Source organism: Thamnophis elegans, chromosome Z (assembly GCF_009769535.1).
Source record: "Thamnophis elegans isolate rThaEle1 chromosome Z, rThaEle1.pri, whole genome shotgun sequence".
NCBI classification, from domain to species: Eukaryota; Metazoa; Chordata; class Lepidosauria; order Squamata; family Colubridae; genus Thamnophis; species Thamnophis elegans.
Window position 1 is genome coordinate 127606428 of NC_045558.1, and position 17990 is coordinate 127624417.

The 17990-nt window shown below is 40.2% G+C and overlaps 1 protein-coding gene across 1 annotated transcript; it reads right to left on the reverse strand.

Annotated features, from left to right (window-relative positions):
- Window positions 1–1298: 1298 nt before the first annotated feature.
- On the reverse strand, window positions 1299–15436 carry LOC116521719 (extracellular calcium-sensing receptor-like). Its single transcript, XM_032236380.1, has 5 exons — window positions 15285–15436; window positions 12744–13035; window positions 8367–9227; window positions 3652–3778; window positions 1299–2197 (listed from the first exon to the last, which is right to left on the reverse strand). The coding sequence occupies exons 1-5, from the start codon at window positions 15434–15436 to the stop codon at window positions 1299–1301; spliced, it is 2331 nt and encodes a 776-aa protein (XP_032092271.1).
- Window positions 15437–17990: the final 2554 nt, after the last annotated feature.

Genomic DNA, 17990 nt, shown 5'->3' on the forward strand with positions numbered 1-17990 from the left:
TGTGTCTGTGAAAGTGTGGGCATATTTGAGGTTCAGAAATATCAGAAGAGTAGCAAAATTATGGTAGACTAGATTTCTACCAATTGAGAAAAATTGGCAAAATGAATTGATCTTGTTGTAAGCTGTAAAGAGGAAGTGACCAACTTCTTCTTTACAGCTTACAATGAGATCAGTTCATTTTTCCAATTTTACTTCCTAAACTACACTACAACACAGATTATTTTGTGATGGCCTCTCATTTAAGTATTAAACATGCTCTTCTACGTGTGTTTTTGAGCCAAGGGTGGTTATTACCAGTTTGTGTATCCCAGATGTTTTCTCCACATGTGAGATGTGAAGGAGAAGAAGAATTTATAGTTTCTCAGCAATACTGCCACAGCTTCTCAGTGTAAATCCAGAAGCCACTACCAGCATTTAGGAAATCCTTAGAAATCAATCTATTAAAAACAGCTATGTAAATTAATTACCGTATTTTTCAGGCTATAAGATGTATTGGAGTATAAGACACACCAAGATTTTGAAGAGGAAAACAAGAAAAAAAAAAGGCCTCAGTCATGAAAGTCTAGATTTCTGCAGCCAGAAGAGAGTTTTCTCAACTATCAGTTGCTAGACAACTTTACAGTTTGAGCAGGCCTGAGTTTCTTTTGTACTTTGGCTGTCTTGGACTTCTGCACCCATCACTGAAGAGGCTAATTCTCTCAAATGGAGCTGTTACCCTTGGCTGACCACTAGCAAACCGTATTTTTCAGAGTATAAGACGCATCCTTTTCCCTCAAAAAAGAGGTTGAAAATCTGGCTGTGTCTTATACCCTTAATACAGCATTTTTTTGCCACCCGAAACCCCCACTTCACCAAAATGGCCGTACATAGCTTTAAGAAGGCTTAAAGCTTCAAGATTTTGAAGAGGAAAACAAGAAAAAAAGAGGTTTTGGTCTCTGAGCATCTGGTTTTTGCTCTCCCTAGCCCCAGGAGCACTCTGCAGGCCTCTCAACCCTCTGCATGCCTAGTTTTTTTTGCAGAAACAGGCCAATTTTTCACAAAAATAGGACATGCAGGGCAGGGTTTTGGGAGGCCAAAACTGGCCATATACAGGGTATATGATGCACCAACATTTCCACCCTCTTTTTTTTGGGCGGGGGGATTGTGTCTTATATTCTGAAAAGTATGGTAAGTAAAAAAATGTAGGCTTGCACTGAATCTCAAAATGACAATGTTTTTGTGACCATTCAAAACCATACAATGGGATTAACATCTAAAGTTTAATTTAACTGATCTGAGATTATACAGGTTTCAGTCTATTATTTCTTTCTCATCAGGTACTGCCTGTCATTCAGCTCAGGCCTGAACAGAATGATGTAGCATTTGGGAGGGAAAATGCAGCCTAGTAAACCAGCACTAGAAGCCAAAATGGAGAAGACCTCCACAGCTACCACATATTTCCCTTTGGTGCTGAGATAAGTTGGAATGAAAGAGAGCCACACACTGCAGAAGACCATCATGCTGAAGGTGATGAACTTGGCTTCATTGAAATTGTCTGGTAACTTTCTTCCTAGGAAAGCCATAGTGAAGCTGATCATGGCCAGGAAGCCCATAAAACCCAGGACACAGTAGAACATGGTAGCTGAACCCTCATTGCATTCAAGGACAATTTCTTCAGCCAGAGAGTGCATGTCAACATCAGGGAATGGAGGAAAGGTTGCCAGCCAAACCGCACAAATGGTGACTTGAGTAAGGGAACAGGAGAAGACAACAGACTGGGCCAGTGGTTTCCCCACCCACTTCCTGATCCTAGAGCCTGGTCTAGTGGCCATAAAGGCCAGAACTACAATTAGTGTTTTGGCCAAAATGCAAGAAACCGCCACTGAAAAGATAATGCCAAAAGTTATTTGGCGAAGCAGGCACTTCACCTGCTCTGGCTGACCAATAAAAAGCAAAGGGCAAAAAAAAGAGAGCAGGAGGGAAATGATCAGGGCATAGGTGAGATTCCTATTGTTGGCTTTGACGATGGGGGTTTCCTTGTACTTAAGGAACATCCAAAGCACTAGAGCCGTTGTGCAAGAAAAGAAGGCAGCAAGAGTTGTCAGGCTGATCCCCAAAGGTTCTCCGTAGCTCAGAAAACTGACATCTTTGGGGATGCAGCGATCCTGGTAATTGTTTGGATAATGATCTTCTGGACATGGAGTGCAGGAATCCATGTCTGGAAAAAAGAGGAAAATTTCTCTATAAAAAAGATTTTCATGTATTTCATCCTGTATTCCAAGGATACTTTACCCACGTTTCCCTGAAAATAAAACCAGGTCTTATTTTTTTTTGTCACCAAAAAAGGCACCAGGTCTTATCCCCTTTTTAGGGGATGTCTAATTACCGATTCACCTTGCACCCAGCAGGAGCCCACTGCCAGCCCACTTCTCCTGCGGCTGCTTGCTGCCATTTGCGTGCATCGCCGCCAGCCTCCATTTCACTGTCAGAGGCCTTCAGGAAAGATCTCTGCAGCTGGGAAATGGGCTCCAGATTGATGCATGCAACACCCCCTACCTTCTGTTTTGCCATCAGAGGCCTCCTGGAAAGGCCTCTGCAGCCGATAACAGCTGTAGAGCTGTAAAGGCTGCAGAGACTTTTCCAGAAGGATCTCTGACAGCAAAACAGAAGCCAGGGGGTGCCCATGCATCACTCTGAACCTCATTTCTTGGCTGCAGAGGCCTTTCAGAAAGGCCTCTGATGGTGAAATGAAAGTCAGGAGTGAAGGGGAGAACGTGTGCACGTGGCAGCAACCAGTGGCAGAAGAAGTGGGCCTGCAAGGTAAGGCAGGTGTCAGGGTGTGCGTAGCCTGGTAAGTAGGGCAACTCCACCACCCCGATCCCCACTTTTGCTTAACTTTTACCCGTGCGCCTTGCCCCACCCTGTGCATCCCAGAGTTGGTGGGGTCTTAACTAGGGCTTATTTTGGGGCTTATATTGGATACACATATAAAAATCAAGGTTAGGACTTACTTTGGGGGTAGGTCATATTTTTGGGGAAATACCGTATCTCACACCAGTACCTCCAAACCAATTTGCAATGATTCAGAAGGAAAAATATTCATCAATGAAAACAGTCTAATAGGTGAGAACAATCTAGAGGTGTATGACTCATTAATTAGAGAGTACCGATACATGATGCAATCTATGCTATGATTAGTTGTTGTAAGTATAAAAGGGAAATTTCCCTTGTTTGTTTTTTCTTCCACATGTTTTATATACTGCTTATCTTGCCTCCTGATATTCTTATGCTCCTAACAACCATGTGTTTTTTTATTCTTCTGGATGATAACAAAGACTGCAGTAAGTTTGAATGCTAAATACATTTATCTGTAAGACTTCCTACAACAAAATAAAGCTAAACTAGCTCCATACAAATAACCTAGTCTCGGAAACTACTATTCACATGGGCATTGTTTTTGAAATATAAGGAAAATGTACATCCAATGAGTTATTCCTTTTTCCACCAAGTTTAGTAGTAACAGCTTGGACCAGTAGAGTAGGAAGGTGACACTCATGTTATCAGTGAGTCAAGCAATTAATGGTACAGATGTTAGAGTCAGATTGCCCCATGCAATGAATTATAAACCAAATGCAATGTAATGCAATGAAACTCAACAATATTATCTCTTACCCATCTGGCTTGAGATCTCCCCAGCTGGACAGGGAAGGCAATCATAACAACAGAACGGATTGCCTTCCTTTTTCATCCGCCGGTGACCCAAATGGCAAAGGTCATTGCACAAGGAAGAGGGTGATTCCTGTAGGCAAATGAAAGTAGACGTTTTGATACTGACAAAAACTTCTTTGTTGATTTAATAAAGAGAAGGGAAAGGGAAGGAAATAATAAGGCTTAGGAGTACTCATCTCAAATGATCTTAGCCCCAGAACTCATTGTAACAGCATTGCAAAAAAAACAACAACAACATTAAGAGTTCTTAACCTAATTTTGTGAAGCTTCTTCTCCAGCAACATTGTACTGCAAACTAGGGCATACAAAACCTTTGCCAGACCAATTCTCGAATATAGCTCACCTGCCTGGAATTCACATTGTATATAGAACATTAGTACAACTGAGCGACTCCAGAGGTATTTCACAAGAGGAATACTACACTCCCTTGCTCACAATAGAATACCTTATGCCACCAAGCTTGAAATTTTGGGCTTGGACAAGCTAGAACTATGCTGACTATGGTCTGAGCTAAGCGTAGTACACAAAATTGTCCGCTACAATGTCCTACCTGTCAATTACTACTTCAGCATTAAGCACAACAACAATAGATACAAACTAAAGGTAAACTGCTCCAAACTCAATTGAAGAAAATATGACTTCAGCAACAGAGTGGTCAATGCTTGGAATGCACTACCTGATTCTGTTGTTACATCCTCAAACCTTTAACCTTAAACTGTCTAGTGTGAACCTCTTCCCTTTCCTAAGAGGTCTGTAGGGGGCGTGCATAAATGCCCCAGCGGGCCTATTGTCCCTCTCCTATTGTCCCCATTTATTTGTACCCATTTTCTGTGTTCATGTCCATGGTTATAGTTATACCTGTTATCTAGTACATGTTCGACAAACTAAACTAAATAAAATGAATAAAATAAAGATGTGGGCATCTTTTAGAGAAGGGGTGTCAAACTGACAGCCTACAATCCAGATACATCACAGGCAGGCCACGGCCACCCCAGCTCCGCGAATGGGAAAAATGTCACATGACGGCAACATGACACTGTGAGTTTGACACCCGTGTTTTAGAGGGTCAGGCTTTCTGAACTCATTTCCCCCATAGAACTATCAGAAATAATCACTATAGGAAGAGAAGAAATTAAACAATGGCCTTCAAAACAACCAGAGTTATTTTCATGAGCAAATATTGACCTGAAGATCTGCCCAGGGTCAGTTTTGTAAACTGCCCTGAACAGAGGTGGGATTCAGCCAGTGGATGAAGAGAACTGATAGCAGAAATTTTGAGTAGTTCACAAAACCAGCAAATAGGTTGCCCCTGGTCCTCGCTGCCTCCCAGCCTCCCAGCTGATCTTCTTTTGTTGCCCTGATCAGAAGAACAGAGCTAGAAAGCAGGTTACTGGGGTGGGGAGAGAATGGGGATTTTGCAGTTTCTTTCCCCTGTCATGCCCACAAAGCCATGCCCACAAAGCCACACCCACAGAAATGGTAGCAAAATTTTTGAATCCCACCACTGGCCCTGAATCAGTAAATTAGAAATTAGAAAAATGTTTAAAATCAGATGGTCCTCATTCACTATATCCATTGCACCTTAGGATATGGCCTGGGCCACACAATGGAATCCTGAGAAATGGAGAAGACATGGTCCTTTGGAGCAAGGGGATCAATTTTTCCCACCTTGACCCGAAGAAAGGTCTGATTTGGGAACGTCACCCAATTGATAATATCAAACCCAGCTTTCAGTTCTCTGTTTTCATCAAAAGAAATGGTTTCCTCAAGGCTATTGTTAAATGAGAGTCTCCTTAAATAATGGTGCAGCTAAATGGAAGAAGAAAGGGGGAAGGAAAAAACACACAAGAAAATTAAGGGGTATAAATGACGTATTTCTAATATTCAGATTGTTTTGTAATATTAAAGCGTCTTAATTTCATGCGTATGGATTTGCTTATAGCTGATATAATTCATCTATAGTGCACATGTTTTTTTCTAAATCTGGCCACTTCCGCCCCTCCGCCCAAAAAGATGAGGGAAGAACACTAAGAAAAATGATAGAATGTATATGTATATGTATATGTATATGTATATGTATATGTATATGTATATGTATATGTATATGTATATGTATATGTATATGTATAGGTATAGGTATAGGTATAGGTATAGGTATAGGTATAGGTATAGGTATAGGTATAGGTATAGGTATATGTATATATGTATGTATATATCTAAAGGGTTAGGGGTGCAAGGGTCTTGTAACTTGACAGCTTTAAGACTTGCGTGCTTCAAATGTTTCTGAGTCAATATTTTGGTTGCTAAGCAAGAGCGTTGTTAAGTGAGTTTCACCACATTTTACAAATTGGCCATGCCCACCCAGTCACATGACTGTCAATCCACTCCCGCTCGATCACATTGCCCAGCCATGTGACCGTGTGGTAGTGGCTTGCCAGCCACTCCCACAAAACAGGCCACACCTACAAACAAGGTTCTAAATTTTTTTGAAACCCACCACTGATATATATATATATATATATATATATATATATATATATGTGTGTGTGTGTGTGTGTGTGTGTGTGTGTGTGTGTGTGTGTGTGTGTTGCAATTGTGCTGATAAATAAATAAAAGGAGACTAGTGTAGATCTATTTCAAGTTATTTAGCTCTCATCAGCTAGCCATACTCTTACTGGGAATCGAACCTGAGCTGTATTACATATTAGGCAGTTATATTAGCCACTAAGCCACAAGATCCCCACCTTTATCAGGAATATATATATCAAGAATTACCAGAAGTACAGGCAGGATTTTGAAGAGGCTGAGGAAATAGAGACCAAATTGCCAATGTATGCGGGATCATGGAGAAAGCTAGGGAGTTCCAGAAAAAAAATCTATTTTGCTTCGTTGACTATGCTAAAGCCTTTAATTGTGTATCACAACAAATTGTGGCAAGTTCTTAAAAAGATGGGAGTACCAGATCATTTTATTTGTCTCTTGAGAAACCTATATGTGGGTCAAGAAGCAACAGTGAGAATTGGACCTAGAACCACTGATTGGTTCAAAATTGGGAAAGGGGTCCAGCAAGGCTGTATACTGTCACCCTGCCTTTTAACTTATATGCAGAGCACATCATGAGAAAGGCGGGGCTAGATGAATCAAAAGTTGGAATTAAGATTGCTGGGAGAAATATCAACAACTTCAGATATGCAGATGATGCCACTCTAATGGCAGAAAGTGAGGGGGAACCAAAGAGCTTCTTTATGGCTCTTTAGTTCCTTTAGTATAGATGCGGGTGAAGGAGAGTGCAAAGATTGGCTTGAAACTCAACATTAAGAAAACTAAGATCATGGCATTTGACCCTCTCAATTCCTGGCAAATAGATGGGGAAGAAGTGGAGGTAGTGATAGATTTTATTTTCCTGGGCTCCAAGTTCACCGCAGTTGGGAACTGCAGCCAAGAAATTAAAAGACCCTTCTCCTGGGTAAGAAAGCTATGGAAAATCTAGACTGCATACTAAAAAGCAGAAATATCATTCTGCCAACAAAAGTGCATATACCGTATTTTTTGGAGTATAAGATACACCTTTTTCCCTCAAAAAAGAGGGTGAAAATCTGGGTGTGTATTATACACTGAATACAGCATTTTTTGCCTCCTGAAACCCCGCCCCCTTCACAACAATGGCCATGCATAGCCTTTAGGAGGCTTATAGAGTGCTCCTGGGGGATGGGGGGGGGGTAAAAATGAGCAAGAAACAGCCCATTTTTTTGCAAAAACAAGCCCATTTGTTATTAAAAAAAGGGGCTTACATAGCCTTTAGGAAGCTTTCAGAGTGCTCCTGGGGGCTGGAGAGTATAAGTATAATCTTTATTGTCATTGTACTTAAATACAACGAAATTGGTTAGGGCAGAAATGAGCAAAAAATGGCCCCACCACTCACGCGGAACCATCTCTCCTCCCACATCAGTCCGCATAGCCAGAAAGTTGGGGAACTCTGCATTAACTCATCCAACTGATGATCAATCAGATGACCTAAGGAAGAGGGATAAGCCTCTTGGTCCTTCTGAGTCTCACTCGAATGGATTATTCATAAAAGACAGCCACGGGACAAGAAACCAAATATGCAGTGGTCTATTTTAGGGCTAATAATGAGATCCGCCTTTTGCTGTCCTTCTCTTTACTGTGTCAGTTTTATGAAGCTTGTTGAATATTTCAGTCAGGTTATATCTCATGTTTAACATTAGGTTTACAACTGATAAAATTCTATCAACAATACATTCATGAGGGTACGAATTAAGGTGGATGGAAAAGGAAGCCACTTGTTCATCTAGTAAACCGCTTTGCCTCTTTCTCACTTCGGGAAGAAATTTCCTTCATTTTTGATGATGCCATGTGCCTCAACTGATAATGTGAACTTCCTGCTTTCTGGTCCTTTTGCATCATTCTCTATGGGGAGAAAGCTGTAAAAACAATTGTTTGCCTCTCTTACCTTTATAAGAAAATAAATTTTTAAGAGTTCATATCACTCTTTTTTTTGGAATTAATTACCCCCTCAGAATGAAAGGACACTGCCCCGAAATTATCACAGAGAAAACTTTCTGTGCTAAAAGAGAAACATTTGAAATGATTTGGAGGTTCTGATCAGTTCCTCTGAACTTCTTCATTTGGGACATTACCTGCCATGGCTCTTTAGTGATGGAATTCCTTCTTTTTATTTCTGCTGTCATTCTGGAATCGAACTGGGATGAATCCATGGATTGCAAAGCATGAGCCATAGTGTAAACTGCAGTGTAGAGGCTGTAGCTATGACTAGTCATCGTGGTTTCGAAAACAGAACCAGGCAGTGTCTCCACCTTCTCTTCCCCAGTGCAGACATTTTCCTCCATCTTGTCCTCTCTTGGAGAAGAGAAGTGACAGTTGAAGACCTGTTGCCAGAAGTCCTTGATGAACCCATCTCCATTTTCCTCATTTGGGTTTCTTCTTTTAAGGAATGTTTGAAATCCCACCACATCCGTTGAATGAAGGGTGACCAAGAGAGCACCATGGATAATATCAACCTCAAAGTCTTTGAGAAAGGGAACTGATGTGAATTCCATCTGGGCTGTCATAATCCACACTTTGCTCTTGGTTTTGATGGGTAGGTTTTCAAATTCTGAAACGCGGGGGAACATCCTCAAAAAGATCATAGTGTGAATTTCTCCATGTATGAGCACTACGTTGGCTGTGCTATCACTAATTATCTTGTATATTCTGATCCATTTATTCACCATTTCATCAACACCAGAGGCAAAATATAAGGTAGGCAAAGTTTCTATAAAATCAAAGCAGATGCCATTCTTGGAAAACTTGGGCAGTATCGTGTGTACAAATCTCAATCCATTCTCATCATCTATAAAAATAACTCCAACCCAGATCCACCTGAAAAGAAGCAGCAGTTGTTGGATTCCCAAATATTGATGCTCCCTACTAGGGAACATCCGTAAAGAAAACACACTTTGGGATGGGTCATTTATTACTGGAGCAGAACCATAAGTGAACTGAAATGAAAGGAAATAAACAAGGGAAGACTTAATTCCCAATCTCTATCCAATCAGAAAAAAATATAATACCCCAAATTGCAGGAAATAAATGGTTTTATTTATGGAATCCAGGTACAAGAGTCTCATTCAGTGGCTTAATGACGCTGGAGATGATCTTATCTCCAGTGGTTTGAGTCCTAGCTCTACATGATGGGATGAGCTCCCATCACTTGCCTCAGCTTCTGCCCACCTTTCAGTTCGAAAGTGTTGTATGCGAGTAGATAAATAAGTAGCACTTTGGTGGGGAAGACGAGCTATGCTCTGTGTAGGCAGTCAAATTCCTGATGGTTCTGAATTTTCCCAGTTGCAACATCTGCCTATGAGGCAGCTCTGAGAAGGGAGGGGATCTTGAATGATGCTGTAGGAAGAGACATCTCTCCGGTGTACAGCCAGCTCACCCTAATGTGGCTCACCTTGGACATCATACAAACATTTCCTATAACGGGACTGATAGCTTGGCAACCCAAACTACAGAAAAAACATTGTGGTCTCCTAGCTACTGTAACACCACCACCCACAATTTCCGCTACTGGTTTGGCGAACTGGTACGAACTGGTTGAATACAACCTCTGATATGATTCCCTTTTGTGACCTTCTGACAAGCAAGATCAATGGGGAAACCAGATCCACTTCACAACTGTGTTACTAAATTAAGAACTGCAGTGATTCACTTAACAAATATGGTGAGAAAGGTAAAATGGAGCAAACTCACTTAACAAATTTCTCACTTAACAATAAAAATTTGGGAGGAGTCAACAGGAAGTTCTCCAGCTGGACGAACGTGGGGTGTGTGGGTTCTTAAGAGTCTCACATGAACCCTGTCTGACAATCCAATTCTGAGATTCTTTTGAATCTGAACCCGCACTGGAGGTGTGGGTGAAGAAGGGCAGCGTCTCATCAGATCCTGGGGGAAGCAACTGATCCCTTGTGGGTTAGAGAGTTGCCTATGAATTGGAGTCAGGGTAGCAGTCAGTAACATGGCTGACAAGATGCTGACTTTTTGTCAAGCTAATTGAGCAGGGGGACACCGGAAGAGATGAAAGGCCTGGTAAGAGAATTTAACTAACCCACAACTATAAATTAAATCTGAAAAAGGCAAAGAAATCTTGAGAACATAAATAATACTGATCATCAGATCAGGACTTTTTTTTCCTAAAGAAAGGAAGAAAGGAAGGTGGAGGGTTGTAACACCAGCCCTCCCAGAAGTTCTTTGTTTAAAATGCTTTTGAATAGAAGAATAGAAAGCAGAGAAGTGACAAATCCACTCAATTATAAACACTAAATTTGGCTTTGGATCTCAAAGCCAATACATTTATTTTGTTTGAACTCCTTCCAGCTAATATAACAAAAAAAGAGTACTTCCTCTTACTGATATCAAACAACTTAACCTTGATGGAGTAGGAAGTTTTAATTAACCAACTGCTATAAATCAGAATTTGGAAAAGCAGAGGCAAAGAAAAACTTTCAGCTGATTACAAGCCAATTATAAGTGATTTATTTTGAGCAGTGATTAAAGCAAAGTAGATGGATTAATTAAACTTAAGGTGGACCAGAATTTTGAAATAAGATTTGTATAACTAACTGAAATCTTGAAACTGGATATCAAGGAAGAACAAAAGACTAAGATGGCCCCCATTGCTTTTTTCCACAGCAATTGAAGTAGATAAATCTAAGGTGGACTACAACTCTGAAGCAAGGATTGTATAACTAACTATAACTTTGAAACTGAAAATCATGGAAAACTGGGAATTAGAAGAACTATGTGAAATTATAAAAATATGCATAAATCAATAAAATTAAGCTTAAATAGAATTCTGAACCCAGGGGAGCAGAGATCTAAAGAAGAATTAAAAGAAGAAGAAGGGGGCAAGACGATGAAGGGGAAGAAATGGAGGGAAATAAAAAGCAGACAAAAAAAACCCATTAGTTTTGGCATTGGAATAGGGAAAATGGTAAAAAAAGGAGATGTCCCAACAAAAGGGGGGGAAATGCAGATAAAAGTGGTCTTGAAGATTGTTAATAGTATAAAGAAAATTGAAGTAGGACACTATGCCCCAACAAAGAGAAATATAAAATATTTGAGTGAGGGTAATTTGGGGGAAACTGTTGTGAGTGTTAAAACAAAAAAAAGGGGGAAGACAGGAACAGAGTAATGGGACAAAAGACTTAGCAATAGCAATAGCAGTAGACTTATATACTGCTTCATAGGCCTTTCAGGCCTCTCTAAGCGGTTTACAGAGAGTCAGCATATTGCCCCCAACAATCTGGGTCCTCATTTTACCCACCTCGGAAGGATGGAAGGCTGAGTCAACCCTGAGCCGGTGAGATTTGAACCGCTGAACTGCTGATCTAGCAGTAGCCTGCAGTGCTGCATTTAACCACTGCGCCACCTTGGCTCTTACTAGGGGGGAAAAACAGATATCTAGATATGGGAAAATATAAAGTAAGATAAGGGTTTTATTCTTAAATATGAAAATAAAATGAAAGGATGACAAAGAGAAGAAAGGAGGTAGGGAGGGGGAGGAGAGAGACGGAGAGGGGGAAGAAAGTGATGGATAAGGATAAATATGGTGTATGGAGAGCAGAAGAGCTAAATAACTGTGTTTTGGGAGTTGGTGGTAAGATGAATTGTTGTAAACACTTAATAATACAAAATGATGTTGGCTATGTAATAGTATACATGTGATTATATGTTGTGAAAATGGAAAAATAAAAAAAATTGCAAGAAATTTTTTTGGGGGGCTCAATTGTGGTTGCAAGTTGAGGACTAACCGCATTTATTTACATCCCTGGTTAGGATTTTAAATACTTTAAGCAACATTTTTTTCTCTATTAAAGTTTGTCCAGTACAATTCGGACATTGATATTTCAAGGAGTGTATCTGCAGACCAGAATGAAAATCAAGATTTTCAAGTGTGTATGTTGCATCTCGCAAAGAAATAATAGAACTGTAGTGACACGGTGGTTAGAATGCAGTACTGCAAGCTACTTCTGCCAGCTGCCAGCAGCTAGTTCAGCATTTCAAATCTCATTGGTTAAGGTTGAGTCAGCCTTCCAGCCTTCCGAGGTGACTAAAATGAGGACCCAGATTGTTGGGGGCAATATGCTGACTCTATAAACTGCTTAGGGAAGACTGTAAAGCAATGTGAAGCAATATATGTCTGTGCTATTGCTATCTGACCTCACTGTGATATGACTACCAAGTGAAGATCAGATTCATTAATCAAGCTTTTGATTCTTCAAGCTATCCTTATACTTAACCCATTGCTCAAAATTATGAAGTTCTACTGATATAATTCATAGATTGTATCACTTTTACATTCAATATTCAACTATTTTTATACATTCTATCCCACACTATCTAGTGATGCTTAATGTTTCACAGTATTGTGATACCCACACAAAATTATATTCAAAACCTAAGGGACATATTGTGGGTTTATTCAACAGCCAGGTTCTGTCTTTTCAGCTTACCTGAGGTACTTTGTAGATGCTCAGAATGGTTGCCAAAGAAAACCCCACATCTGAATCGGGTCCTCCAATGACTGCCATAGCATTATCTTTAGTATCACACTTGTAGTTTGGGATAAAGTTGTTCCACGTGGAGAGAAGCTCCAGGGAAGCAAGTAAAGTACCACTTGGAAGAAAATGGCTATTATAGATGTGGAAGCCCAGGGAAGTATTGGGTAATATATGAGGATTTTCATTGATCTCCATCACAGCAAATACGAAGGCCAGGGTATGTTGATAGATCTGAGTCACAAATCTGCAGTGTAATTTACAAGCTGAATGAGCGCAGAGATTTGCTAATTTTTCACCCACAGTAAATACTTAACAATCACAGATGTCTTTAACAATTAAAACACACTTTAACAGTGAAGTTATATGGAATTAGAAGTTAGAACTGGACTCATATTCTTATCTGGAGTGTTGAAAGAACAACTTTCTATTGTTTTACTTTATTTCCATTCACCTCTGCACCTTAGAAGGAAGGCTTCTCATGTATCTATATGTCTTCAAAGATCTTTGAAGATATATAGACACTTCAACATGATATGTGCAACTGTTACTTGGTGGACAAATAATCAGTAACATCTGATGTATTTTAAGAAGATTCTCAACTAGACAACATCTTGAATGTAGTAGACAGAAGGTTTTGATGTGGGACACTTTTGGACTTCCTAGTGTGAAATATTATGTGGAGTGAGCAGGAGGATAAATACTCCAATAGGAATATTCAATACTCATAGAAAACTAGGCAAAGATAGCTACCAGCACCACCACTGCAAAATCATTCCTAGTACTTATGCTTTACTAGTACATGCTGGCAAAGAGTGCACCATAAAATATTATGTCCACCTAATAAATCCCATTAGCATATGTGAAAGAGGAAGGAAATGAAACACATAATCCAGAATAGGAAATATCAAAACTTTCCAAATACATTAAAATTGAATATAGTCTCAATAAATAATAGGTCAAGGCAAATTCTCTGTAGTGAATGTTCTTTCACTAATTTGATATACAGGAAATTTTTATTTCACAAGTGGTTTTTATAGTAGCAGTTATTCGTTATTTTGTTCAATAGCAATAGCAGTTAGACTTATATACCGCTTCATAGGGCTTTCAGTCCTCTCTAAGTGGTTTACAGAGTCAGCATATTGCCCCCAACAACAATCCGGGTCCTCATTTTACCCACCTCGGTAGGATGGAAGGCTGAGTCAACCCTGAGCCGGTGAGATTTGAACAGCCGAACTGCAGAACTGCAGTCAGCTGAAGTAGCCTGTAGTGCTGCATTTAACCACTGCGTCACCTCGGCTCCTTCAGTTGGTAAGTGGAATAGAATAAAATAACAGAGTTAGAAGGGAACTTGGATGTCATCTAGTTCAACCCCCTGTTCAGGCAGGAAACCCTATACCAATTCAGGCAGATGGTTGTCCTTTAAAACTTCCAGTGTTGGTGTTGGAGTGTTGGGGCATTCACAGCTTCTGGAGGAAAGCTGTTCCACTGATTAATTGTTTTAACTGTCAGGAAATTTATCCTTAGTTCTAAGTGGCTTCTCTCCTTGATTAGTTTCCACCTGTTGCTTCTTGTCCTACCCTCAGGTGCTTTGGAGAACATCTTGACTCCCTCTTCTTTGTGGCATTCCCTGAGATATTGGAACACTGCTATCATGTCTCCCCTAGTCAGTGGTGGGATTCAAATAATTTAACAACTGGTTCTCTGCTCTAATGATTTCTCCCAACAACCAGTTCACCAAACTGCTCAGAAAATTAACAACTGGTTCTCCCGAAGTGGTGCAAACTGGCTGAATCCCACCACTGCCCCTAGTACTTTCATTAAACTAGACATACCCAATTCCAGCAATCATTTTTTTTAAAGTTTTAGCCTCCAGTCCCTTAATCATCTTCATTGCTCTGCACTCTTTCTAGAGTCTGTCTGACTCTTTGCAACCCATGGATCATAGCATGCCAGTTACTCCATCCTCCACTATCTCCCTTTTCCCAAACTCATGCCCACTGGATCAGTGACACTACCTAACCATCTCATGCTCTGCTATCTCCTTCTCCTTTGGCCTTCAATCTTTCCCAACACCAGGGTCTTTTCCAACGAGAGTAGCAGTTACGCATAACGGTTATAAAAATATTGTCATGCTTATAGACTGAATGAATGAAGGACTTAATATACAAACAATGAATATAACAAGCAGATTGATTGTGAACTAATGGAATTGATGATAATCTATCAGGTCAGGGAAAACTCAATGTGTATTTGGTAGATTGCGAGAAATAACTTCTATAGCAAAATTGGGGCATTCTTATTGAAGAGACAGAGGGAGGGAGGGATAGTAGAAGCTTGGAGTTGACTCCTATTGCAAAGAAAGCGTGAGAATTTTTCTCATTCATGCTTTCACAATGCAATTATATTCCAAGCACCACTTATTTGAGATAATGCAATTTGAAACGAGAAAGTTCCTTATGGAAAATGCTAGTATTAACTAAACTGTTAACTTACCCAATCTCACCCAGGAGGTTGTGAGATGGATGCTGGTTGTAGGTCACAGGGTTGGAAAATGTGAAGACTTGAGAAATTATGCCAGAAATGCTCAGGTCCCCTGGCTGATAATACTGATGACTTATTGGCAGAGGGTAAAGGATATGGCACATAGGACTCGGGACATTGGACACAGTTCGAGGCAGTAGAAGTAATATCAGGAACACAAAGGGTGGCCATAAGTAGAAACATCTTCTGCACATCAGTTCCTGTCTCAAGTGTGCTTAAGAAGTTGAGAATGAATTTAGTGCCCTCGTGGCACTAAGGATCTTCAGGGGAAGTCACCACACAATTGGTGTTGGGTCCCTTTCTTGAATTGCAAAATATTGTTTAGTAACATTCTTTGATCTTGGTTCTTTTTTGCCTAGATGTATTTGTTATCCTTTGGGAAATGAAATAGAAGTCACCTGTGTCAGGTGGTTAACTACAGGGGAGATGATTGCCTTTACAAAATTATGGGTTCTTGGTAATATCGTAGAAGAAAACAACTTAATTGCATACTTCAACAAGATGTTTCTTTTCTTTTCACTTTATTAGACTATCAAGAGGCCAGGGTTATTTTAGGATCACTTTATTTAGCACAAATAAAGTAGCACCCTTTCCTAAATTGGGGGCCCTTCAGACACTTTTGCCCTGGACATCTTACTGCTTGAATACTGCCATGTGCTGTACTTGGGATTGTCCTTGAAGATCATCAGGAAGCTTTAGCTGGTCCAGAATGCAGCAATGTAGACAGGAATGAGCATCCCTCAAAATGCCTCATGCAGTAGTTGTAAGTGTAATTCAGGGTATGATTTACATGATTCAGGTTCAGGACAAGTTCTGGTTTCTACCTATAGAAATGGCATAGGCCCTGATTAGTTGAGGAATTACCCATAGTAATTGTACAGCCAGTTAGAGTTCTTTCAATCAAACAATGCCATCTATTGGGATCATGATTTGTTCCCATCTGGGTTTGTTATCTCTCCCATCTTTTGCTACTTTTGTTTTGTTTTGTGTTTTTTTCTTGCTTGTAGAGCATTCAGAATCACTGCGCGTTACAAAGCATATATATCTCCCTCCCTCCCTGCTCCCCCTCTCTAGGTATCTCTCTCTAGGTATCTCTCTCTCTCTCTCTCTCTCTCTCTCTCTCTCTCTCTCATCTATCTATCTATCTATCTATCTATCTATCTATCTATCTATCTATCTATCTATCATCTATCTATCTATCTATCTATCTATCTATCTATCTATCATTTCTCTCTCTCTCTCTCATCTATCTATCTATCTATCTATCTATCTATCAATCATCTATCTATCTATCTATCTATCTATCTATCTATCTATCTATCTATCTATCTATCTATCATTTCTCTCTCTCTCTCTCATCTATCTATCTATCTATCTATCTATCTATCTATCTATCTATCTATCCATCTATCATCTATCTATCTATCATTTCTCTCTCTCTCTCTCATCTATCTATCTTTGTCTATCTCTATGTCTATCAAATTTTTAATCTATCTCTCACCTATTTGTTTCTCTGTCTCCCTTTCATCTATCTGTCTGTCTGTCTGTCTGTCTGTCTGTCTGCCTGCCTGCCTGCCTCCCTCTCTCTCTCTCTGTTATCTATATATATATATCTACACACACACAGACACACACACACAGACACACACACACACACCAATGCACCCATAGGACTGGAGCTGAGTTGGAATATCAATTTTGCAGCCACACTAGTGATATATATTTGAGCAGCCACATATATATATCTGTGTGTGTGTGTGTGTGTGTGTGTGTGTGTATTTGTGTGTGTATTTGTATATATATAATGCTGTAAAGGGGAAGGGGAGATTTCTACATAGTCACCCACCTAATAGATTGCTGTTATTGCTTTTCAGGAAAGAATAAACTTTCTGTAGTTTCCCCGATCCAAGTTCAAAAATCAACTTGAAGAAATGATATATCAATAATTATCTCCATTTTCTTCCCAAGGAGATTGAAGATAGGAACCAGAAAAAGTGGACTCAGCTAAGAACCTACCCTTATCTGCAGATAGCAGACTGCAGCTGGTGATTTGCAGATTGATGGCCCAGATTGGGTGGTTTATTTCACCTGGTACAAGATAGCTAGGAATCACACAGGGATGGCTGAGAACCTATTTAGAACTTTGTTGTTTAGTTGCTAAGTCATGGCCGGTGCCATGGACCACAGCACAACAGATCCCCCATCCCCCATTGTTTCCTGGAGTTGCTAGAAATTCAGTTTCCTAGCACCTAAATCATTTATTTCCTTGAGTAATACCTCACCAATATACAAAAAGTAAAGGTTCCCCTCGCACCACTGGTGCGAGGGGAATTTTTCGGAACCTCTTCTGTAGGTGTGGCCTGCTTTCTGGGTCCACTGGTGAAACCTCTTCTAACCAGTTCGGTAGATTTGACAAATCGGTTCTACCCAATAGGTGCAAACTGGTAGGAACCGACCTCTGCCTCGCACATATGTGCTAGTCATTCCCATCTCTAAGGACAGTGCTCATCTCCATTTCAAAGCTGAAGAGCCATCATTATCGAAAGACGTCTTTGTGTTCATGCGGCTGGTATGACTAAATGGCTGGTATGACTAAATGCCGAAGGTGCACAGAACACTGTTACCTTCCCACCAAAGGTGGTCCCTATTTTCCTACTT